This window comes from Coloeus monedula, assembly GCF_965178545.1.
Source record: "Coloeus monedula genome assembly, chromosome: 5".
NCBI classification, from domain to species: Eukaryota; Metazoa; Chordata; class Aves; order Passeriformes; family Corvidae; genus Coloeus; species Coloeus monedula.
Window position 1 is genome coordinate 32,373,757 of NC_138785.1, and position 25,133 is coordinate 32,398,889.

The window sequence follows — 25,133 nt, forward strand, 5'->3', positions numbered from 1 at the left end:
TGATGTCTGTACACTGTATGAAAATCTACTTACAATGAACTTATATTGAACAGTCAGTAGTCTGACTTGTGAAGACTTAAAGATGCCTTACAATGACTAGACTTCAATTACTGTCCTGACTTTGCATTGATTAAAGTTCTGATACACTTCCCTTAAACAGATTTCACTATATAACTGGGGATAAAATTAGCTCTTAAAATGTCTTTACTAGCTTTTAATAAAAAAATTGAGTGCTTTTCTTTTTGAATGGGAACGTGTTATTGAAATCTACATTTCCTTTGAGCAAGGCACAGAGAGACAGACAAAGGTATAGATGGATATGTGTATATTTAGCAATGTCATAGCTGGGTTACTTGCCTTTACTGATATTTCACTCTTGCATTCCTTGTTTCTCCTTTAAATCCCTTGCAGAGATCGATATTGAGCGTTGTGTTCGCGAGTCAATCAACCTGTTCCGCTGGACTCCTAAGAGTGCCACCTACAGGCAGTATGCGCAGCCTCCGCGGCCAGCCCCTGAGAGCAACGGCGCCAGAGGCTCCATGTCCTGCTTCTCAGCAGACTACCAGGAAGCTCCTCGAAGTGACCTAGTAAGTAACCTGGGAACTGGAGCAGGGAGAATTGTTCAGATTGTGTGTTTCTCCTGTCTCTCCCAACTCCTGCTCCTTCAGTCCTGCTGCTACAACAAACTAATGTCCACAGGTCACCTGCAGAACTACTAACAGGCTTTATCGTAGGAGAAAAGCAGTAAAAAGAACAGTTTGCCAGTGAGAAATAGGGAATTGGAAAGTGATGCAGGCAGCTCTGGCTGCTTTTTCTGTCTTGGCATATGAGGTAAAGGATACGCCACAAGTTATTCTGAGAGTTTAGTAGGTGAGTTATGCCTGTGTTTATCTTGGCAAGAAGTAACTAATAACTAAGAGAATATCTACATTAAATAGATACTCAGTTTACTAAAAAGATTTTTCTTCTATCTCTCTAGTAGAATCTAATGGTTGTTTCTCTTGTCTGATGCACTGTCTGAAGACTGGTGATTTAAAATTATTCCTTTCCTTCCTCTCAGTAGTATAAATCTAGTTAGTCTCTTAAAAATTAAATTTTATTTTGTTGGGTTTTTTTTCCTTCCACCTTCTCCTACAATCATTTCTTTCATGAGCACATTCCAATAATAGGGGAAGTATATATAGACCTGCTATATCTGTTTGGCAAATTTTGTTAGGTTTTAGTCTTTCCATTTGTTTTTCCTAATTACTAGGAAACTAAGAGGAGTTGTTGTCACGCAAATGACTCTTTACTTTTTAGTCCTTAAACTGGAGCTTGATATTCAGTCATTTTCTAGTTTTTTATTTTAGTTTTTATTTTATTTCTGTTTTAATTTCTGGAAGCCTTAGCTAGAAATCCAGGACTGCAAGTGCAGACATGAAATGAAGAACAAAAGGAAACTTCAAAGACCTTACAGGATTTAAGGAACAATAGGTAGATGTAGAAAGGCAAGGGGGAAGAAAAATGAAATTACAGGGGAATACTGGTTGTTGTCATCCAGGAATTGTAGCCATCATAACTGCTGCTGTGCTGCTGGAGAGATATATAGAGAGGCTTTCTGAAGGAGCCAAGGGCTGCACTTTCAAAGAGTAATTCAGATAGGTCATCTGGTACAAATTCCTGTAGAAAACACACATGACACTGAATTCAGATGGGGTTGCCCAGGACTTTGATCCGTCAGGTCAAGAAAACTTTCAAGGAAAGTATTCAGTCTGGTCAGATGCCTGACAGTGCTAACAGTGAAAATTATTTTGTGTATGTGCTAGCTTTTCTGAATGTTATGACAAAAGAATAAAAAGCCAAGTCTTCTGATTCCCAGGCATTTGCTTGTGCCTTTATGTGTACAAGCAAGAGTCAAAGCACTTGGTTGTAGCAAAGAGGGAGATGGGGGAAAGCAGCACTAGTCTACTGAACTAATAAATAACAAAAATATTTGTATTTGTAACAGAGATAAAAATCCTTATTTCAGATCGAGCAAGGTTCTTTCAGTATTCTTCCATTTCCTGAGAAATATTTTGGATGTTTTTTTCCTGATAGTGTTTTTATTTGCATACCAGAAGTTGTGTTTGTTTATAGTGTCAGTAATTAGGCTCATCCGTCCCACAGTTTCCAAGAAACTAAGCAAATGTTTTTGGTATGTTAAAGAGGAGAGAAATAAATGCTAGAACTTCTGTTGCCTTCTCTTTCATTTCTGGTTCTGTCTACCTAACAGGAAAGACCTCTTCATTTACTGCAGTGCAGCTGAAGCACAGCTTAATATCTTTTGAAGCACAAGTATATTGGATCTTTTGCTTACTGCTGTATTTTGGTTTTTAGCTCATCATATGAAAGAGAGCTGTATAGATTCTGGGATCTATACAGAAATGTGTGAGCAAAGAGGAAACTAATCTCATGGACAAAATAAAGACTATTCATATCTAAAATTATAGTCTGCAAATGTGTTGTTTGCTTTCATGTGCTGTATTTTTGTGTGTCAGATTTTGAGACAGCTAGATATCAGTCAAGTATGTTATGATTCAGTCAGGGACCGTAGTTTGGACTTGGAAAGTCCCATGTAACATGAGTCCATAATGAGCTACATCTCACTTGTGACCAGTTGTGCACTTTTGGATGTTTGTCTCCATAAAATGACACTTCTCAGGGATTAGAGCAATATGGATTAAAAAAAAAATTGAAATTATTGGTGAAATACACTATTTACACACAAAGGTGGTGTGGTTTGTGTTTGTTTGAGGGTATTTTTAACCTTAATCCTCGAAGTATCTATCTCTTTCTTCAGACATGCCCTCTACTGGTGTTTGCTGCCATGGGGAAACTTTTTGTCTACTTGAAAGCAGTGAAATCTGAGTTCAATCTTTAGTACACACAGTACTCTTCAAATGGATTTTCTAAAACACCATTGTGTCCTTGCTCTTCAGTTTAGCTGTTAAAAAATAACTTTGCTGTTTCCTTACCTATTTAGTTGGTCATTCTTTGGACGAGTACTTTGCACTACATTTCTATCTCCAGTTTTATATTTGTGGGTCACCTCTGTATTTTAAAGTGGGTAGGGTATGAAACAATTCCTTTGTGAAGAAAGTTATGGGATTGCTTCTGAAGGTAATTTATGACTTCTTGAAACATTAAATGTTTAGTATTTTTAATTGTAAACACCAGCTGTCTCTTACCTCTATATATGTGTTTTCTTTTTACGCTGCTTCAGTTTGTTTCTTAAGTGCTTTTTATTGGCTACTCAAGTATTTGTGTGTATCTGCATGTTACTGTACTTTGGTTAATAATAACAGGAGAAGTATTTCCCCTCTGGGTGTGCATTTTTCTCCCTAAACCAGCAGTCAGTAAAACAAAACTGTTTTGACTCTTTTTTATCAGTAGCATTGCTTAGTTTTTATTTTAGTGACATCTATTTGCAACTTCATAAATAGTCTTGGGTGCACTCTTTTTTCCTCCTGGACATGTGTGTTGCTTAATCTTTTACTCTTTCAGCTAGAAAGCATATTTCTACTGAGATAAAATCTCAAGGAGGAAATAGTTTCAGAGAAAATGAATGTGCATCTTAAGTGAGTTCGCATGTTTATTTGAGAAAGATAAAATGTCAAAAATGACAACAGAAGAAAACCTTTAAATTCACTACTTCATTTACACTACAATCTACTCAGTCTTGTGTCTGTAACTTTTCTTTACCAGTACATGGATGATTTTTTTTTTGTTCTTACTCTTCCTGAAACTTACTTTCATACCCTGGAAACTCCCAAAGTATTTTTCCTGAATGTCCAGGAGTCACAGAGACAAATAACACTGTAATATAAAAATTGTCTGCTATATTTGTGTCTCCATTATTATAGATATGGTAGACATACACTCTCTCCAGCTACTTCCATAATTCTAAATAAAAAGGAGAAAATGTTGCAGCTTCTCTATCTGCTCCTGTGAACTCACAGAAATGTAGAGACTGATACAGTTGCAGCTTTGCCTTGTTCTTCTACTCACAGTTCTCTTTTCAAGGGTGGGAGTTCCTGACAGATGTTGAGGAATGAAAGCATTCAACTGGAGAAATGTTTACCAGATGATTATTGATCCTTGCACTAATTTAAATGCCAACTGTCCGGTTCAGCTTTTAGTTTTTGATGAAGCAGTAGAAATACCTAAGCAGCAAGATGTCTTAATGGCTTGAACAACACAAATATGAAAAACATGGTTTTATCAGAAGTAGTATGAGCAAAGTTTCCCAATAATAACTTTCCTTTGCCAGTAATTAAGGAGAGCTTGTGTGATAGACTTCCTACAGATGGGAATTCAGGCCTATTTGTTATATAGCAGCACTGGCTTCTGAGTTCCTGTGTGCACCTAGGAAGTATTTGTCCATATGAAATGTATTAGCTAGGTTTATGTTAAGCCATTAAATAACTGATGTGTAAATCCATTTATTCTTCAAAAAGAAACATGGTCAGTAGTGTATACCAACACTTCTGTTTCAGTGTACAAGCTAAGAAATATCTGTATGATGTTCATGCTGTTCATAATGGCTGTTACTTATATTCTGCCTAAAGGGTCTTCTGACTGCCTTGAACCATTTCAGGTTTCTTTGGTCTTCTGTTTTTGTATGGAACTTGATTTTGTTTTCCTCTTCCATTGTTCTTACACTCAACAGAAAGCTGTTACTCAAATTTGTCTTTAGTTCAAATTGTGCAAAGCATTAACTGATCAGGATCCCAGTTAATGCTTCTAATGTATTTCGGATTTGCCTTTGATGCTTCTGTTTTTCTGGTTGTCAACCAGTTGCCAACAACTTGAGTAAGAAGTTGGGGTTATTTGTCATTTTTTAGATGAGTTGATTAAAATGCGCTTTTTATGTCCCTCTCTTGTGAGTGAATAAACAAGTCCCTGTTTAATTAGGCATGTCATAAGCCCATCACATTCTGGCAAGTATTTTAGGAATTGTTGCAAACTTAACATCTTTCTCTGTTTATTGGTTAGCTTTTTAAAATTCTTTCGGTACTTATAAGCCAGGCAGCCAGCTACCAGGAAGTGGGGAGTGTAGGGAAGCTTCTGCTTCCAGTACTTTGGTTCTGCAGATTAAGTTACCTGAAGGAAGCCTTATTTAGCACTTTTTTCACTCTGAGTGGTCTTAAAAATCTCTATGTATTTTCTATAGTTTTGGGACTTTTTCTGGTAGAAGATGAGACATTAAATCAATTGCCAGAGTGGATAAAATACAAAGTATAAGGCTCAGGAAATAACTGATGCTAAATGTTAGTCTCTAATGAATGCTGTGGCTGTTTTTTTTAAGTTGTGATACAAATTGCAGTTATTTTAATTGAATGTAAACTCATTGAAACCAATGTACTGCTTAGTTGAGACAGAATTAAAGGAGTATGTTTGTAATGATCTAAATATTATTTATATGAGACAGAAATAGTTTGTGAGACACTCTAGGTCGTGTTTTAGGACTGTAAGCTTGTTTTGCACAGACTTGGTTTTCAGGTCTCCCTAGGATGTGTTTATCTGCTTTGAATGTAAATGGGGTATTTGGAGCAGGCAGAGCACTCTCTGCTGCAGCCTTAGGCTCAGGTTCTGGATTCACTGATTGTCCACTAGTCCTTCCTCACAAGCCTTGGCAATTATACCCACTTTGAAGTTGAAAGATGGGTGTATTTGACCTTTTAGACCTTCCACAATTGGGATTCCATGACTGATTAACAAATGTGCAGAGGGGGAAAGGGTAATTGTGCCAGTAAAATTAATTATTTTTAAAAATCTAGCCAGTTCTCTCTCTCTGCATCTTGTAGGAATGTTATTTTAAATTTTTTTTTTCCCAATTTGGAAATTGTTTTAAAATCAGATTCTAGGTTTGATAGCCTTTGATCAATTAAATATTAGGAGTTCCTTTTTTCTTCCTCTTTGGTTTTTTTCCAGTTTTGTCATACTATTGGAGAAAGAAATTTACTTTAAAAATCATAAGTAGTAGGCACTGTGCGGAACTATAAGGAATATGGCAGCTATCTTCACCACTCTTTGATGTGTGGAACTTATTGATGAATGAGCTGTTAACAAGACAGAGGTTGGATCCACAATAAAGTAGTAAACAGAGCAGAATAGTGCACTCAAGTTTGCTGCAGCTATTATATAGTTTGGACTTAAGGTAACTCTGTTTTTCCTTTCTATGTCCAGTCTTAGCCCCTGTGGAGTGTATCCTGTGAGAAGACATTGTCTGTAATGCCTGTGGTAGCATGGCCTGATGTCTGTCCTTGCCAAAGAAAATTATCAGAATATTGAAATGCAGAATGGTGGCACTTCCAATGCATGGAAAATACTAGTAAATAATTACACACCTCCATGTTTGAGTAATTTTTCAGGCTCTGGTGGTCCTGATTTGCAGTCTGGCTGGCTAACTGAAGACACAATTGTTATTTTGTTTGTTTTCATGTATTTTATGACTGACTCATTTCATCTTTGAGAGGGAGGTCTACAGTGGAAATAAGTCTTTTTGGCAACCAAAGCCAAACTAAAGTTTCCTGAGTGAAAATTTTATTTCATACCTTGTTAAGTAATCCATATTTTATTTTAAAAAATAGTGGCCTGCGCCTAAAAAACGGAAAATGAAAGAGCAGTGCAGTGTTTATGTGAATTTACTTTACAAGAGAAGTAACAGTCAAAATAACCCACTGACTGTGCTACAATACACTTTAGGACCAGCACGGATTTAAATAGCGTAATGTTTCATTCAGCTTCTGATGAGCACAATTAGATACTGCAGAGAGGAATTATCCACTTGGTGTTACATCTTTTGTGTGTGCTTGTAGCATTAGAAGCAATGGAGTTTGGGAGACATTTTGTAAATTTTGGAGGATCTTAGTGATTGTCTCACACACGAACATGCTCAGGTGCATAGCTGTAGCTACCTACCAGTCACAGCAACTCTAATTCCAGCTTGCAGCAACTCCTGTGTGTGTGCCATATACTGCTGCTGTGAAAGTTAGGTCTTAGAGCACAGTGCTGTGTAACTGTGCCATTAAGAGTTTCCATGACATAGGGAGGGGGTGTGTTATGTCAGCCTAAGGTGCCTTTTCCCTCTACTCCTCAGTCTTCTGTCCTACCCTATTCTTCTTCTCAACATATGGCTCTATAGGAGCCTGCCTTAGGCTAGTCTTGAATTTAGGATTCCTCACATTCCTTTCTTAGTGCACCTCAGGCCAGGCTAGGTGCTGTATGTTTTCTCAGTTGAGTCAGGATGCAGTGTCATTATGATCTAACTTTATTAGGAAGTGCAGTTGGAGGATAGAAAAGACTTTCTGGATGCAGCTCTCTTGCCTGATGCTGTCACTGTCTTCTTGCAGTTCATAGCCTCATAGAAATTGTCTGGTGGCCTGTGTCATTGTGTCAACACCATCTTAATCTATTAGTAAAAGTGTTACAGCTATGTATATATATTTTCTCATCTGACATTATTAGGAGTGGAAAATCTGATTATCAAATGTGTGTGACAGCATAACTAGAAGAAAGAATCCATACTGGTTCCAAAGTTGAGCCTGCACCAAAATTTAGTCATGGAGCCCATCCTGCAAATGTGAATGAATACATTTTAGGCTGATGGGAGTAAATGTTGATTATGAGTTTCATATAGCTCAACAAAGCTTGGGCCCAGGTCTCTAAAATGGGTGGAATGGTGCAGAAATCCAAAGAGATTTATGTGAAAAGCACATTCAGCTTCCAGGGTAACTGTCTGGCTGACCATATTCTCAAACTTCTTGTCAGTTACTCAAATTCAGCACTCATCTTAATAATCACCGGTTAAGGAAGAGCCTGAACAGTATGTTTTGACAGGCTTCAGAGTGGTAAATAACTGAAAATGTCCTAGAGCTGCCACTGTTAATGCCAGTTCAGAAAACAGGAATGTGAATAAATAGCAACTACAGATGAAAAAAGGTAGACTGTCTAAATCCAAGGTCTCTGACCATACATGATCACATTATGAAGAAAATTCCTGTAACAGTTGCAGTTTGCATTGAGATGTGATACTAAATTCTGGTTGGTTTTGTTTTTAAACAAGACAAGGGAATCTCTGACTGTTTCCTAAAGATTCTCTAATAATTTTTCTCAAATCAAAGGAATGCAGTTTCTTTTCAAGAACAGAACATCTATCAAGAGGGGAAAAAAGAGGCACTGATGGAAAGTGTTCAAGGCTGGCAAGATCATTCTTGCTCCTGCTTTTACTTCAAGTTTTATTGCACATTAAGGTATCCTGTGAGTATTCTCAGGCACGACTGGATAATGTCTCAGCTTTGTGTTTTGAAATGGTTCCATGCAGTGGTGAGCAGCTTTTACCTTTTTTATCATGCCAGGGGCAATAACTGAGAGTTTGCAGCATGTCTGCCCTGCTGCATGCAGGGGAATATCTTGACTTTTAGCCCTGCTGACTCAGTTTATTCACTCAATTATGTTATTCCATTTAGAGAGGTTTCCTTAATAATGAGCTGGTTTGGCAAGCAGAACTCACTGACGTTTTTTGTAGACTGCCTACAGAGTTGTGTGCAGACATTTGGAGGATGTTTATGATTGACAGTTGGCTGGAAGTTGCTGTTTGCGCTTCCCAAGGTGTGAGTTCTGGAGCAGGGAGCTTTGTGGGGGAGCCAGGATGGTGGAGGAGGTGAAAGAGTACAGCTTGCAAAACAAAATGAGGGAGAGGGAGCATAGAGAAGGTAAACACCAGTGTCTTGACTAGGTAATCTGAGAAGCAGCATATGATGGCTACAGAGGACTGAATCTGAAGTGTAAGAATCAGTTTGCTAGAGAGGTTGCATAGAGAACACTGGCTCTCAAGTGTTGAAAAATTGTAGGAAAGAGTTCCTAAAATCTGGGATTTTGGCTGTTCCTCCTTTATAAGCAGTTGCAATTGAACATCAAAAAACACTGAAGCCTTTTAGTATGACCCTTTGCTAGTAATTGTCATAAAAAATAGTGGGGATGGCGACTGGAGGGCTTAAACCATTATTTTATAAGCTTTTTAAAATATGTTTTTGTAGTTTTATTCTATGTACATGAATGTACACTGATTTCAGAAATATATTCAAAAATTATGGAATGACATCTTTCAGAAAACATGTTTCTCCATGAAGGACCTTGATATTTTGAATAGAGTATTTTACTTGCACCCCAGATTCTAATTATGCTGACTGAAGTATAATTAAATTAAAGTATAAACTGATACTTTTAATTATACAGGCTGAAGTTCCTAGTATATTAAATAAGCTGCACTAAGTTTTGCCAGCTTCAAAGACAAAGGGGAGAAAGCCTGCATCTACTCAGATAAAGCTATCCTTTCCATGGATAGAAAATTCCTTTATAGCTTCTGTGTTTATCAGATGGGACTGTTAAATTCAGGTCCAGCAGAACTAAAGATACTTGGCTATTTTCTCAAAAAAAGAAGTGTGTATCTTCATTTAAAAGCCATGATGAAATGCCTGTAAGAGATTACAGGCTAGTGGGAAAAGAGAGAAGAGCTGTGATTGTACCAGTCTCATGTTCTGGAGTGCTTTAATCTTTCTGAAACTCGACTTCCAAATTGAGAATGGTTAAGCAGCTTTAATTGCTAATATTTTAAAAAAAATTAAATTCTCAATGCCTATTTCTTCTTATTAAGAGTAGTAAGTGCATATGGATTAGCAAATCTCAGGCCTATTTGAAAATTAATGGGGTGAGAAGAATAAGTACTTTGAAAGTAAAGAATGTAGGGTGTTGTCAGAGAAACTTCTGGGCAGCAAGGAGACCTCAGACTTCAGCTTAAGTACTCTTCTTGCTATTGCCATCCTGCTGATTAAGCAGTCTTCCCTGACAAACAGTTTCTTATAGCTGAATAGTCTAAAGCAAGATTCATGTTTGTAGTTAGAATATGCTAAAATAAGTTTCTCTTTGCAGGAAAACAGATAAAGCGACTTAAGTAGTAAGCTCAGTATCTTAGCACACGTAGACTTGTGTGTACATGGATGTGTGAAAATGGGAGTGTCTTTCTGATAATTTTAATGTTTCCTAAGTAATGACAGCAAGTATATGGGTATGCTCTGTATATGAGCAGTACTCAATTTCAGTATTGTTGTCAGTATACAGTTTCTTACACAATCTCTAAAACACAAGTTTGTAACTGGACTTTTAACTACCTTCTGGTACTGTGCTTTAAGTAGAGCTTTTGCCTTTTTTAAGAAAGAGTGGAGGTTTTTTTAGGAAGTATGTGCCATGTCTGCCTTGGAAAAGAGTAAATAGATCCCAGCAGGAAGAGAACTGAAAGGAAGAAACAAGCATTTTATATATGTGAAAAGCTTTTAAGGTTTTTTAAGCTTTTCCCAGTGGTTATCCTGGTTTTTCTTTTTTATTTGTCCTGTTTGTACTCCCTATAGAGTATTACTATCATGGGAATTTTGGTTTGTGAGAGAATCATTATGCTCCCTTCATTGTTTAAAACAAAAAAAAATTACAAATGATAAATTCAACAAGATGTTGTAAGTAGCTGTCCTGAGATGTGCCTACCTGCAACTTAATGTAGCTGAAATCAAAACCTCATTTACATGCTACGGCCTGTTCACATTTTGTTGGATATTTGTAAATCATTACTAAGACACTGTCAGTGCCATAAACTTTTTCTGAGTGCAGCTAACCTAACTTAAAGGATTTGGTTTAAAGTGGACCATCTTCCTTCCTTCACCTGCTTTTCTTTCTGGTTCTTCACAGCTGGAAAGCAATGCCCGCAATGACATAGTAAAGCCTAAACAGGGAATTGAAGCAAATAGTCCTGAAAAATGTGAAGACTCCTGTCTGAAATGTCAGTCTGCGTCTTGTACATCTCTTCTTATTTGTCCATGCTGAGGCAAAGGGAGTAGGCACTGAAGTGATAGACTACAGCTGGAGCACTGTTGTTGTTGAGGAGTAGGAAATGTGTTAAAGGTTCAGAAGAATCTGCAAGATTTGTGTGTTCAGTGGCTGTGACAGCCTGAAGAGCTGATTAAACTCAAGTCCAGTTTCTGTAGTAGTTTCTTGCAGTTTCCAAGTATGTGTCTCAGGATGGTGGTTATGCAGAGGAGGTGTGAGGACAGGGTAAAAGAATTGACAGCTTGATGTTAGCCATCCTTAGCTTTTGCTGACTGACAGTTCATTAGAAAATTCCTGTGAGGAAATGCCTGAGATGAAATATAGTTGTTACCAAATACAGCAGATATAGGAATTTTTTTAATGTAATTAACAAAGATATTACAAGTGCATGCATGTATTTCACTTTGCAATTTCAAGGAAATAAATTAGTATGATAAAATAGTTGTTAGAGAAATAATTGATTCAGCAATTCTATTTCCAGCAAGTCTGTTGAGAAGCTTCAGTTTTGTTCAAAGCCTATATAGAGATGTCATATCTCTGAATCTATCATTAAGGCAGGTCTGGATGTAGTAGGTCATGGCAAAGATGGTTGTAAAATTCACAGCTGAATGTGTTTCTCCTTATTTTCAATCCAGTTAAAGAGAAAGAATGCTTGTCCTGGTTATTAAAACCTATTAGCAGGACAGATAGTGTGTACCTGTAAAACACTTTGTATGGCTTTATACTTTTAGATAAAGAGCAAATGTTTTTGTATCTGATTAAGTGAATTTTGGTTGGTTTGTTTTCCTCTGTAGACTTCATGCTTTCTTCTTAAGGTTTCATTCTTCCCTGAGGCATTCATCCCATCAACTGAATGGACAAGAGTTGCACAAATAAAAGTAGGAAGTGGTTTTATAATTAGAGTCCAACATAATGTAAAAGTTTCTCCAGAAGACTTAATTCAGGTCATCTCAGCCAGGTTCAGTGACTTTGCTACCCAAGTGTTTATTGTTACTGGTAATCATGTGAACCTGCTTCAAGGACTGAACTCTTTGCAGCAGACTTGCCTCCCTTCCCTCCTTGGTGTTGCTCCTTAAACATGCTCCTGAGACAGAAGCTGATGTCTGAGGAGAGTGTAGTGGTGTCTGCCAGTTTGTCATCAGGCAAATTAAGCTGTGTCAGCCAAGTGTGTATTTATGTAATCAGTATTTTTTCTGCATTACTGCCTTTCTTGGGTCTTGCAAATGGGACTGCTGAATTAGTTTGGCAAGTTCTGAAGTTTGTGAGAAGAGTTTGACTTTTTTCTTCCTTCTCCCCTTTAATACAGTTCATTTCCTTGGATGATTCCTGGGAAAATTCAGTTATTCAGCTGGGAGTTGGCTGTGCCCTGTCACGCTGGTTTTTTTATGGAAAGAGGTCTCTCTTGAGTATTGACTATTCTGTTGAAATAAATAATACATTATCCATAAATTATGCATTTTTCTGATTATGAAGTGTCTTGACTATTTTTCTGAACTTGGAAGGAAATGATGTGTTGAGACTAGCAATTTGTAACTACTTTTTGAATATTATTATATAAAATGAAAAGGCAGTTCGGTGAGGTAATATTCCCTGAAGTAGAATTACTGATTTTGTTTGTAATTTTGAAGGCTTTTGGATAACTTGCTTTACAGCATAGGTATTTCTAAGTGCTGGAAGTCTTAAGAAGCCTTTTCTGGGGCATAACTCAAAAAAAAAAGTTATGTCTCTCTGTTTTGTTTAGCATATTCCCTAAATTTGGAATAGTCCTCAGATTAAACGAGGAACTAGTATGGTTAAAAACCAAAACAAAAGCTAGGCTAACAAGAGTCAGTTAGACTAACACTAGTTAGTAATGCCTCCATTTTCTTCAGAGTGCTACTCCTGTTCCCTTGAATCCTGGGGCTATAAGCAAATAATGTATTGGTGTGATTACTGCAATCTAAAACAAGATAACAGAAGTGGAATATTTTTTAGAAACAGAAAAATTGTTACTGTGATACTCTAAGAATCTGGAGTGTAGAAATTCTACTATTTGTGAATATTTCTGAGATAATTCACAATGAATGTTCTCTTATGAAAAATAATTTCAGGTATTATCATGCTAGTTGCTTGAGTGCTACCAGGGATGTGGTGTGTCCTGTGTCGTAATCTGTTGCATTCCCCAAAATATATTTCTTGATTTGATATATATTCATATATCTATAAATTTTCGCATCCCACAAAACTAAGGACAAATTTTCCAGATTAGAAAACAGAAATAGTATATTTCTATACATAATATAAATCTTATATTTCTGGTGTCCTGATTTGTGCCTAGTCTTTGGGCTGGGGTAATAACAGGTAGCTCTGTATCTTTCGGAGACATCCCTGCAGTTTCTGTGGCAAGTTGCCAGTTGCTAACCATCTTTTCTGCTCCAGTCATGAGACCTTTCAGTTTCTCTTTCCAGAGAGTGTTTTCCAGCCAATTTACTTTATTTCTCATGCTAAGAAATGTTCTATGGATGTTGTGAGCCCCTCAGCCACAGTGAGTAATTCATTAACAAATCACAAACTGAAATCATTTGCACAGATTGTCAAACAATTTTTCTATTTTCTATTTTTCTATTTTAACAACTTCTAACAGAAGATAGAGCTATAGCTGTCAGCATTTGGCACTGCTCTGGAGCTTTTCTGTATGGATAGTTTAACTCTGACTAGTTCAGAGTTATAAGAAAAAGATGTGTTTCTGTCTAACTAGGTCGTTACACGTTGCATTTGTCAAATAAAAATAAGTTTAAAAAAACTCCATGTCTCTAATTCTTTCACCTCTAATATTAATTTTTTTCTTTTAAAGTCTAGGGACTCCATCAAGTTGGATGACCTGAAGGCAGAGGTGTCACCACGAATTTCAGCAGAAGATCTGATTGACTTGTGTGAGTTGACAGGACCTAGTCATTCCAAAACACCTGTAAAGAAAACAAAGCCTACCAAGCCAAAGCTGCTGGTGGTGGACATCCGTAACAGCGAAGAGTATCCTTCAAATCTGAGTGCTGGCCTTGCTAAATCCTGCTTGTGACAATTACTTCCTCATTGTCTGCAGACTGATATGTTGGAATGGTACATAATGGAAAGAGAGGGATCTGGTAGAGGTGGAATGGAAGAACTGAAGGCCAGGGGGTTTGCATGGAGAGGCCTGGTTTGCAGAGAAGAGGACAGTTGTGGGGTTTTTTGCCTTCCCATATTCAGTTGTGGGTTTAGTGAAATCACTTTGTACCAGTAGCACAAGTGCTTTAATGCTCCATTTTTCCTCATAATGGGTGTTATCAGCAGACCTTCCCTGTTCAATATGACCAATATTTTGGAAAGGTGTGAGACTCTCCAATTAAATGGAAGGGAGATAGAGAAGATTTGATAGCTCATGTGCTTTGCCAGGCCCTCAGTGGAAAATTGATTCCTATTGAGTGTCTTTTAGCTATGTCAGGTAGTGCAACCATGTGGCCACCCTAACTTAAGTCCTCTAGTGACTGATAATCAGAAAAGACTTAAAGGTGTTTTGGAGCTATATTTTTACCAGGGTCACTACCCTGTCTACACCTTACTCGTGTTCCTTTTCAAGTACACAGTTCTTTGCATGCAGAGTATTTTTTTAATTGTTTGGACTTGGTTTTTTATGAAGTAGTGTAGTTACAGGACAGGGATTGTTTGCATTTTGGAAGGGGTAGTCCTCCAGGAGCACATGTCTTGGTCAACATCCATTTAAAAACATAAATAATGGTAAGACATTATTAGAGGTATCTCTAAACATTGTACTGAGTATTTTGGAATATACTTGTTATTGGTTTGTATCACTTTTGTTAAGCATTGCTCATTTCATAATAGCAAAGCTGATGTAGATTGTTTGGGGGTTTTTTGTAGTCTACTCTTAGCTTGCTGTGTCAGAAGTGATAATTCCTACTGGGCTAACAATACTTAGTACAAAAATAACAGAAGATTCAGAGTTTAGCCTGGAGAAAAGGAGACTCAAGTAGGGACCTTATCACTCTCTACACTGCCATGGTGGTGGCTGGGTTGATGGTTGAACTTGGTGATCTTAGACTCTTTTCTGACCTTAAAAAAATCCATGATTCTATGAGTTTTAGTCCACCTTATACTTTGAGAAAGGAAAATCGTTCCTTTTACCAATGTCTGGCTTGTTCTTAAAGGTCTCCAATGATGGGGATTCAGCAAGCTCCTGACAGTTTTACCATGAAAAGAGATCTTCCAGCGTCTAACAAATGCACCATGAGGACATTTCCCATATTGTATGTGTATTAGAAGAGTGCAGTTTCTAGACCAAGAAGTGAATGATGGATCAATGCCAGTATTTGGGCTAAAATATGTAGTAAAAATTTAAATAATGTTTAAATCTCTTTTTTTTCACCTAGTTTGTTAAAATGCCACTTTAAAAGTAACTGTATATGCAGAGAAGCACCTCCACTAACATTTTTTTCTATTCATTTTTTATCCATGTTTATGACAAAGTATGGTGATGTAAAAAAGTAATATTCTTTCTACTATATAAAGGTAAATTTATTGTTTACATAGTAAATGGAATTTCCTAATATTCTGAATTAAAGCAGTTATTTTCAAGAAATTATTCTTTTCTTGTATGCCAAACTGGAACCTTTAATGTGATCTGCTGTGTAGATAAAACAGAATGGCCAAAGGAGTACAAAAAAGGTAATTTTTCTTTCACTTGCATGTATTATTTTCATGCATAAGTTAAGGATTCTAATTAAGTAGATATTCGTGTGTCTGGATAGTTTGACTCATTTTCTGGTCTTCAGTGTTCTCTTTACTCTTGGATCTAGATTATGGACAATGAGGTCCTTGTTATTCAGATAACAGTAAAAATGCAGGTTATTTGTTGAGAGATAATTTCTTCATCAAGAGAGAATACTTTCAGACTCCAATTTAAAAGAGAAGTCTCTGGAAGTAAAAGCTATGAAAGGTTATTGTTACTGCATAGAAAGCTTTGATACTACCAAGTTAAATTATGTTTCTATTTCTACATGCATCATTGTCTTAACTAAAGTTACTTCCTAGAAATCACCAAGGAGAGAGCAGGAGGAAGGCAAGTAATATAAAATGCCTAGACTACAATCATTGCACTGAAAGGCTATTATCTGTGTAGGGTAATGGATTTATTTATAAATTCATTAATCATCCTGTAATCAGGATGAAAGGCAAAGTGTTTGCTTTAATGTTTCTATAGCTTTTCTACTACCTTGATAATGGGTTCTACTCTACTGTTATATTGATCCTATTCTACTCTAGCAGACTAGATTCAAAATTTCAATTATTTCAAAATTGTTTGACTTCTGTGAATTAAGTGGGTTTATGAGGCTGTTTCTTGTAGTATGAATTTCTTAATCACACTTTTTATTTCTGTCTCTTGAATGAGGAGCCATCGTGGAGAGCGGAAATCTCCATTAGCTTCAATAGTGCACTGTAGTCACTTCTGATGATGTTTTAGTATGTTTGAAGTTTATGTCCTGTCTTTTAAATAAGGGGTGCACTGAAATCCTAGCTTCCATCTAGTATTAAGAGGTAGGAAGTATAAATAAAAAGGCAGCCTGGTAGGTAGTAAAATTGCCCTTGAGTGTATTGGTTTGTATGTCAGTTGCAGAAGAATATACCTGGTATGCAGAGAGCTGTTAAAGTGTCAGGAGTTGTGAATATACTCAGGACACCATAAGAATACCACGTTCAATGTCCTGTTCATTCTTGCAATAAGGAAACAGGCTTTGTATTTGTCACAAAATTTCAACAAACTAGGATAGGATCAGACTGTCTGTATGTTTCTGTGGTGTGTATTTTAAAATGTGACAGACCACTGTGAGGTGTTTCAAAAATATCATTTAGTATATTTTGGTTTTAGTCTTTTTCACCATATATGCCTGTCATGCTAAACTTCACTTTTACTTTGTTTTCTGAGTGCTTTGAGAAAAGCATGAGAGGATTTCCAACAAGTATCAAACATGCTTCATATTTCATAATAGGACCCACATAAAAGCTGAGGGATTGCTTTGTAATGAATCTCACATTGCAAGGCCAAGAGCTACCAGCCCTCTTTCCCAGTAGACAGCTTTGTAACAGAAGGCTTTCTAATGAAAAGCTATTATACACAAAGCACTGTTTCAGTTGGCCAGCAATTCTTCTAAGGCTTATTTCATTAAGCATGTTAGCAGATATATTGGCAGCCTTTCATTCATGTTTTGAAAGTTATGGCTGCATACTTACGGTGTCTCAGTCTGTAGCACAAAATCTTGGCTTTTTTGTTAATTGTCTTAGGAATTAGAACTTTTTTTAAAGACTAGGTCATGTTTCTCTGAGCAGCTAAGTGTACTCAGTAGTTTAAGTAACTAAATTTGTCCAAAGTTATTTTCTGTCTAAGTGATGATCATTTCAGAACCTGATCAATAGCAGTGGGAGTTACGTGCTTATAAATGGGGTTGGAGAAAGGGGATTGGCACAGATGAGTGAAGGAGGGATATAATTTTCCCATTCAAAATAGAAATAAGCTGACAACATTAATTAATGATACATGATCATCTTTTGTTCTTTCCAATGTTTTTATATAGCCATGTTTTTCCCACACTATAACAGTGATGATCATAAAACTAAAATTGTTACATAAATAATGAGAAACGAATGCTAATATTAAGCTAAGTCAGTTAAATCTTACCTCCATTTAAGGCAGCTCCTTTATTTAATAGGATTCTGGGATTTAATTATAAATTTAACTGGCTTTCTGCAAGAACAGGAATAGAGTGACTAATCTCAATATTTGACATTGTGTAAATTTTTGCAGAACTTTGCAGTTTCCCATCTCTTCAAAGCTGTTTTTGGTTATAGCTGGGGAAGGGGAATATTCCAGGCATGTGTGTTCAGTCTGTGAAAGTAATTCAGAGTTTTGTCAAGGGCATGGTGGATTTTCAAATCCATAAAAAGCTAGGTAGTAGTAGTCCAACTTAATTTTTATTTAAGAGACTTTCACATTCAGTATCTGTTTATAATATCCCATTGGGTGATCATCCTCTGAAACTGAAGGACAGCTAACTATGATGTCTCAGAGTTGTTTGCTTTTCAATACCCATTATACACTTGCTGTTAGTGGAACTCAGATAATATACATGGTGCTCGTTGTCTGGGAATCTGAGGTCATATACATTCGAATTTCAATTTGGATCAAAGTTGTGGAGGACATGTGGGGGTTGACAGAAGTTTGAGATCATTTCCCGATAATCCCTGTTTAGTTTTGGTTCTCATTTTAAGTACCTTATTCCTTTTGCATAAAATGCCTCTAGAACAGGTGCTCCAACTGCTTATTGGTATTTGGCTCCTGTTAGCAGACTAGAGTTGAAGTGAAATCCACAAATTCAGGTATACTGGGGATATTGGCTCTTTAGCACTAAGTATTTACTTTAGCAGATCATTTTTTGTCGTGCTGTGCTGTGTTGTGTCCTTTTTGAACCAACCAGTTCTTCATTATGTGCTTTCTTTCCTATGTAATTTTCCTGTAAAGGTTTTTCTCCATATGAGTAAACAGTAAATGAGGTTTGTCGAAATATTCTATCACAAAAGACCAACGGTGTTGTATCATGACAGCCAGGATGAAGAGCAGGTTCATCCTACAGTTGTTCATGTACCACAGGTTTCTCTGCCTTTCAGACCTCCTTAACTGACCTTCCAAAGCTTTAACCGTGGCCACATTTCTGGCAGCATCAATGTCGCTTTTGCATCAGCATTTACTGCAGAAGGGGATCTCATCCAGTGCCCAGCAACTGCCACACTCCAGAGCTTTAAAGGAAGAGTTGTGGTAATTGTAGGAAATGCAGTGAAGAACACAGCTGCTGTAAGTGTATTGTTAAAATGTATATTTTTATCCTTAGAGATAAGCAATAGCATACATACTGGCAGTAGTAAAATAAATGCTAGCGTCTGGAAAATTTAGGTTAGAATTTTGTGTATGATGACAGGACCTGGGGTAATGTTTTTTCTGCTTCTAGACAAAGACACTTCCCTTCAAATGGTCCACAACTGAGAAGGTTGATGTTTTGAAATGAAATTGCTTGACATTATCTTCTTCAGCTTTAAAATCTCTTTTTTTGGCATGTCAGAGAAGTGACATTGGCACTTCTGATGTGCATAATATTCAAAATTGGGTTGCATTTACTTTTTGTGGTGTTAGGAAGGACACATAAGGTAAGTTGGATGGGGACAGATGTTATGAACTACAAAGGAAATAAGATATAATTCATATTCCTACTAGTAAGAAACAATATATTGCCCAATTTTTTAGAGTCACTTGTTCCTGCAGTTGTGCTTAGAAAAGAGGAGAATGATCCTTACTGGTAACTTTTGTATGATGTATTTATTGTTAGTGCCTTACCTAGGGACAGAGAATATTCAAACTTCCTATTCTTTTCTATAATTAAATATTTGATGGTGTGAGAACCTCCAGAATAACAACTAAAAGTACTTAAGTATTTCTTTCACTATACTTCTCTCAGATGAAGGAAAGCTATCTTTTTTTTTTTTCCCAGACACACTCTTAATTATGGTTTACCTTTGGTTCACCCATTTCTTAAGCCTGTTTACACAAAGGACCTGAACTGTAACCCTGGTATGACAAGGAGGGCTGTGAATCATTAAAAGGTCTTCATGTCAGGAACAGCAGCAGCATCAGCACAACACATGATGTTGATTTTAATACCTATAGGGAGTTGTAAGTAGAGGGAGAAATCCCTTTCATTAACCTGCATTTCATCATTTAGAAAATTAACTTGTGGTATGTATCAGGTTTCTTAAATAGTAACAGAGATGGCATGAAAAAGGCTATAAACCATCTCTCACATAGTTTCAGAAGTGAATATCTAGGTTTGTGTGTGAATCTGGGTAAGTTCATGATAGATATTTCATCGTGAAATCAGACCATTTGAATAATCACAATTCCCCACTGAATGCTGAATGCATAAATCCCCTCTCAGAAGAACAAATGCAAAATGCATAAAATGCTAAGAGCGAAATGGAGATGATTTAAGTGATGCTTTCTTTACATGTTTGATGTGGATTATGTAGCTGCTTTCAACAATTACATTTCAAAATACCAAACATGCAAATTTATCTCAGGAATAGCCTAACCATTCACTAAACTCCTGAGGATTAAGAACAGGAAAAAGTAAGTTCTTTGGTGTTCACTAGTGAGTGTCTTTATGGGACATATTCCACACACTACCAAGCCATTTTCTGGCAGTTGTTTTTCACAACCAGTCAGAAATGTTTTGTCTGAAACAAAGGAACTCAGAGTGAATAAACAACTTGTAACAAAATTCCAGGGATGGAAAGTACAGTGTGGGTTGTCTATTCCACCAAAGCCAAACAGATACTATTTTCTTCTGTATTTGAGAGACAATCCTGATGCAAAATTAGACGGTTTTTTAAAATGTTTCAAAATTTTTGAAATGAACATGGAACGTTTCCTTTGCTATGCATCTAAAAAAATCTTGCAGTGTGCTTAGTGAGTGCAAATACTTCAGTCACATGACAGGTGCTGTCTTATCCTCTAAACCCAGATTTTATGCAGCTGAGACAATGTTGACCCAGAATTGTCAATATCATAGCTTTCCATAAAGGAGAGATGCTGCTTTGCCTCTTGTTTTGCTTTTAGAGTTCTTGAAATCCTGCCTAAAGAGGTTTGAGCTTTAAATAGCAACAAAATACTGGATTGACCAGTTTGACCAGAAATTAATTAAATACTAAAGCCTAAATACTGGTAGGGACTCGCCACTTCTATCACACCCTTAAAATACATCTAGAACTAGCTTCAATTTGACTGTGCTGATAAAACTTTTGTGGGTAATTTTTTAAGGTCAGTTTCAGTTTTACTCTGCATGGCTTCAAAGAACTGTCTGCCACTCTTCATGCCCAAGCTATGTAGCTCAAGGTTTGACAAGAACAATAGTTATTACTTTTTAAATTTTACTAGGTAATCCAATCATAGGAAAAAAATTTAAAAGTTAATGCATGGAAACAAAACAAAATTTTGTCCACATTACAAGATGCCCAACTTTAAATATATTTTTTCCAAAAAGAGGTATGTATTTCCAGATTAAATGGGATGAGCCAAAAATTGTACCCTCTGCCATAAAGGAGCATTCTTCAGAAATGTTTACTGATATTTACTTCACTAAAAATTTGGAGATTGGCAGTGTGATATGTTCAGTTTAAATTTATATAGGACTGAGAGGCAGGGCTAAGTGTGAAAAAACACTAATTGTATATGGGTCTGTTTGTAGTTAGAAGGTTGAGTCTTTCAATTATGCTTCCTATGAGCAGCCTACTTGGCATCACTTAAAAATAATTTTAAAAGCAAAGTGGCGTACACTGAACAGACCTGTAGAAAAAGTCTTTTTGCACTTCATTTCTGTTTCTGTTGTTTGCATTTGATTTGGTGCTAGATGATAAAAAAATTGAATTGAAAAGAAAATGTTGTCTAGAGTTTGAGATGTGAGAGGGAAAACTGAAAACTTCACCACAACACTGTTCCAGCAAGAGGATAGGGAAGCCAGCAATGTCTCGTAGTGCCTCTGGATATGACAGCTTTGCCTCTAGTTGAACACTTCCTTAGGACGGAATTAAAACAGGGTAATCCTGCATGATAAGACGTTGATGCTACTACCTCTAGAAGTTAATATATTGGCTGATGTACAAGAGCCTTACTAAATGCACCATTAGCAGCATAAAAATATTGTAAAAGGGGTATCATGGTGGTGTTTGGCTCACACCTCTCTGGAGAATATTCCTTCCTTTAGGCTGCTTCTCATGGTGCCAGCCTTTCTTCTAGGTTTTTCTGGGCACTTGTTAACAGAGCAGATATTTGTTTGTCTCTGAAAACAGTGGGAAACATCCACATAAAAGGCATTATGCTGGAGTTCATCAACCAGATTATATTTTTATATGTAACTTTTGGATATGTTAAGTGGCAGCATCTCCTAAGTGAATTGAATTCCCCTTTCCCACCTCCTTAGGCAGGTAAGCACGTTGTAAATTCCATTATGGTCAAGGGATCATTACAGTTGGGAATATAATAGTTAAATAGGCAACAGGTGTTCAACTGTAGCTTCTTTTTTGGTCGAGGACAAATAACACGTCTCCTGATTTTTGTCACTTTCAGAGATACAGCAAGTAAAAAGGTGGATTATAGTTATGCATATGTAGGACAGGGATTACTTTGGATGTTTTTATGGAAGGGTGACATTGCTTTATCTTCCCTCCTTCAGTCAGCTTTGAGGTGCTAAGCCATTATCTGTTTCCATTTCGAACTTTTGCCTGTATTACCACAATGTTAACTGAATTTAGAACAGGAGAAATACCTTACCTGACACTAAATCATTCCCTAGCAACTTAATTTTGATAGTGACAAATTTCTACTTCTGTCACATGGTTGTTTAATAAATGCATGCTTTCCCCAGTGGTTTAATATATGTGCTTTATTGTCAGCTAAATGCTATAACAGAATAAAATATACAGGACACTTTAATCTGTCTAATAATTAGTAACTTATTTATATTTTGCTTGGAAAAAGATAAGCTGTAAGTCAAAACTTGAAAGACATATGTCTTTATAGCTGGGAAACAAATTCTAAATTGTAAATTCTAATTGTTACATTGATTACTTTTTGTCTAGATAAGTTATGCTGCTGTAAATATATTGTCTAGAGAACCTCTACAAGTTACTGAAGAAGTCATTCTTATTGCATTGCAATAGCTAATAGATAAAGTACATGAATCATCTCCAAAACAAAGACAAGAAGTTCTGATTTTCCATGAGATCTTTCTGACCGTTTTCAAGGCAAGAGGGACAGGGTCAAATTCAGAATTCTTTTTGTATAACATATTCTTAGCTTGGAAAAAACAATTTTTTTTTTTCTATATGAAAATAGCATATAGCATTTTCTCTCCCAGCACACTATCAAAAATGCATTTTTTCTTGTATGAAGACTGAGACACATAGGTTACAGTGTCTGGTTACTACTGAATTTGTGTGATTTTATTGTCATCTTCCTGAGGCCTTTATAAAACCCCTTGCCAGATAAGCAAGTTCTTGAATGATTTCTTCTGTTATAAACTTGTCTTAAAACTACAAATGGATACCTAGGAAACTTCATAGGGTGATCTGAAGATTAGGTATTGCATAGAATACTAAAGGACAGGTGCATTTGTGCTTCTAAAGACATATATAGTTGGAAGGGCCTAATAAAACTTGTGGAGTGTGAGTAAATAGAAATTAGACAATAAACTTCTGGAGATGTTCCCACTATACATCTTTTAAACTCTGTTTCTTTGTAAATAGTTTCTGCAGAAAAGTGACTGAACAATTGGAATGGAAACCCTTCTCTTTGCAGGGATGGAGGGGCCCCTTATGATTCACAGAATGGCTCTTTTATGTTTCTTTGTTAAGGCCCCATCACCCCATCTGCATTCAGACTCAGAGGCTACTGGAATCATCAGAGCCTCCTTGTTGCCTTTAAAGAGGAAGAGATTAAGCTTGTATTTTGAAAAGTTTGAAAGGTTTTAGTTAATCAGCAACAATCTTTCTGGTTTTAACTCTCCCCAATACATGGTTAAGTCTTCATTATTTTATTCCATACATTTATCCCTTTTTATTACTGTAACATGCATAATGTATGCATGCTTTCCTTCATGGAGAGAAAGCAGCCCAGCTGCTGTTGCCAGTACATGCTCTTCACACAGCCCAAGAGAGACACTTGGGCTGCCAGCCAGGAGTTGTGTTGTGCTGTTGTAATTCTGCCCCTGCCCCTGGCTTTGGTTCGTGTGCATTGAGTGCCTCAGGTACAGCAGTGATGACCTAAATCTCTCACTGTTCCAGCCAGGTATGAAAGAGGACGGGGCAAAATGCAAGATGGATCTTTGGAGCAGAATTTGCGTGTTTCTTTTCCTCCTCTGAAGTAAGCGCCATGGAAAACAGGCTAATTCCAAAACTCCAAACTAGGTTCTCTTTGTTAATTTTTACTGAGACCGATGGTAGCGGTCATTGGAAATTTTAGTTGTTCATTTGATGTAGGTGTTGTTTGGCCTGTCTGTGTGCCTTGCTACGCAGAGATTTGGATCCTTCTGGAATGAGGAATTGTGGAGTCCTTGGCTTTACCTATGAAAATATGTCTGAGAGATGCTGGCAAGCAGGAAATCAGCTCTTTTCAATCATCTGGGAAATCTCTAAGGACAGGAAGGATGGGAGAATGGTTAACCTGAATCTTGGAGTGGTGCTGTCAGGCTCCAGACTTTCTCCAGACTTCTGTCTCAGCTGTTGTTATACTCCTTGTAGGCCGCACCTCTGAAAGAGTACTCTTGTCCTTGATGGAGCTTGGATTTGGTTGTATCCATGTTGCTCAGAGCTATTGCATTATAACATAGAATTTGGGCTGTTTCTCAGCTCTGACAGAGTGTTTTGTGTTTCCTGGTGTTCCAGTTTAGAGAATTGGAAAGAGTGATAACTGAAATAGAGATGGTAATGACCTATAAATAGTGTTAGAGGTTCAGGACCTTGTGTAAGGATATACCAGCTAGAATGGTGTTGGTGAATTTGGCAGTTAGAATATCCGTGCTGCTTGTCTGGAGCAATGTTGTTTTGCTTTTCTCTAAACTGTATCTGAACCAGCCTTTGAAGAGGACTGACTGAATGAATGACTGACTGCTGCAGGAGGGTTTGAGTAGAGTTTGAGTAGAAACTGGACAAAACTTGCATTTTAGGTAGTGTTAGGAAAAAGTGCTGCAAATCACAAAGAAATGTTTTTCGCTATCAAATACTTCTTTGACCATTATTCATGATCTCGGGCAACCCTTAGACATGGGGGGAGGAGGTAGAATCTTTCACAAAGACTCATACTTTCTCTTTTTATATCCAAGCCAGCTGTTACACCTCTTTTCAAAATCCTGTATTTCTGTTCACTAACAGCTTTTTTATTTTCTGTTGAATGAAAAACAGAATAATTTTCTTCTTGCATTTTCATTTTACATTCCATTCAACTGTAATGTGTGCACTGCATTTATTTTAGTCAGTATAAATTAGCTGTGTTACAACAGCTAAGTCTTGGCAACTGACTTTAATTGTCAAGTGCTCACTTTCAACTGGGTATTTTTTTAATGTATATAATTTCTAGGTAGAAAATTTAAAATACAGGTGTTTAAAATTTA

The 25,133-nt window shown here is 36.8% G+C and overlaps 1 protein-coding gene across 1 annotated transcript in view; it reads left to right on the forward strand.

The window, feature by feature from the left end:
- TBCK (TBC1 domain containing kinase) overlaps positions 1 to 25,133 on the forward strand; it is a gene marked incomplete at its 3' end in the record, with an annotated part of 94,162 nt that overhangs the window by 63,817 nt on the left and 5,212 nt on the right. The window contains exons 23-25 of the mRNA XM_082281761.1: positions 412 to 587; positions 13,730 to 13,905; positions 18,613 to 18,772. Of these exons, the coding sequence (XP_082137887.1) occupies positions 412 to 587; positions 13,730 to 13,905; positions 18,613 to 18,772 (512 nt within the window). The remainder of the gene's footprint in view (positions 1 to 411; positions 588 to 13,729; positions 13,906 to 18,612; positions 18,773 to 25,133) is intronic.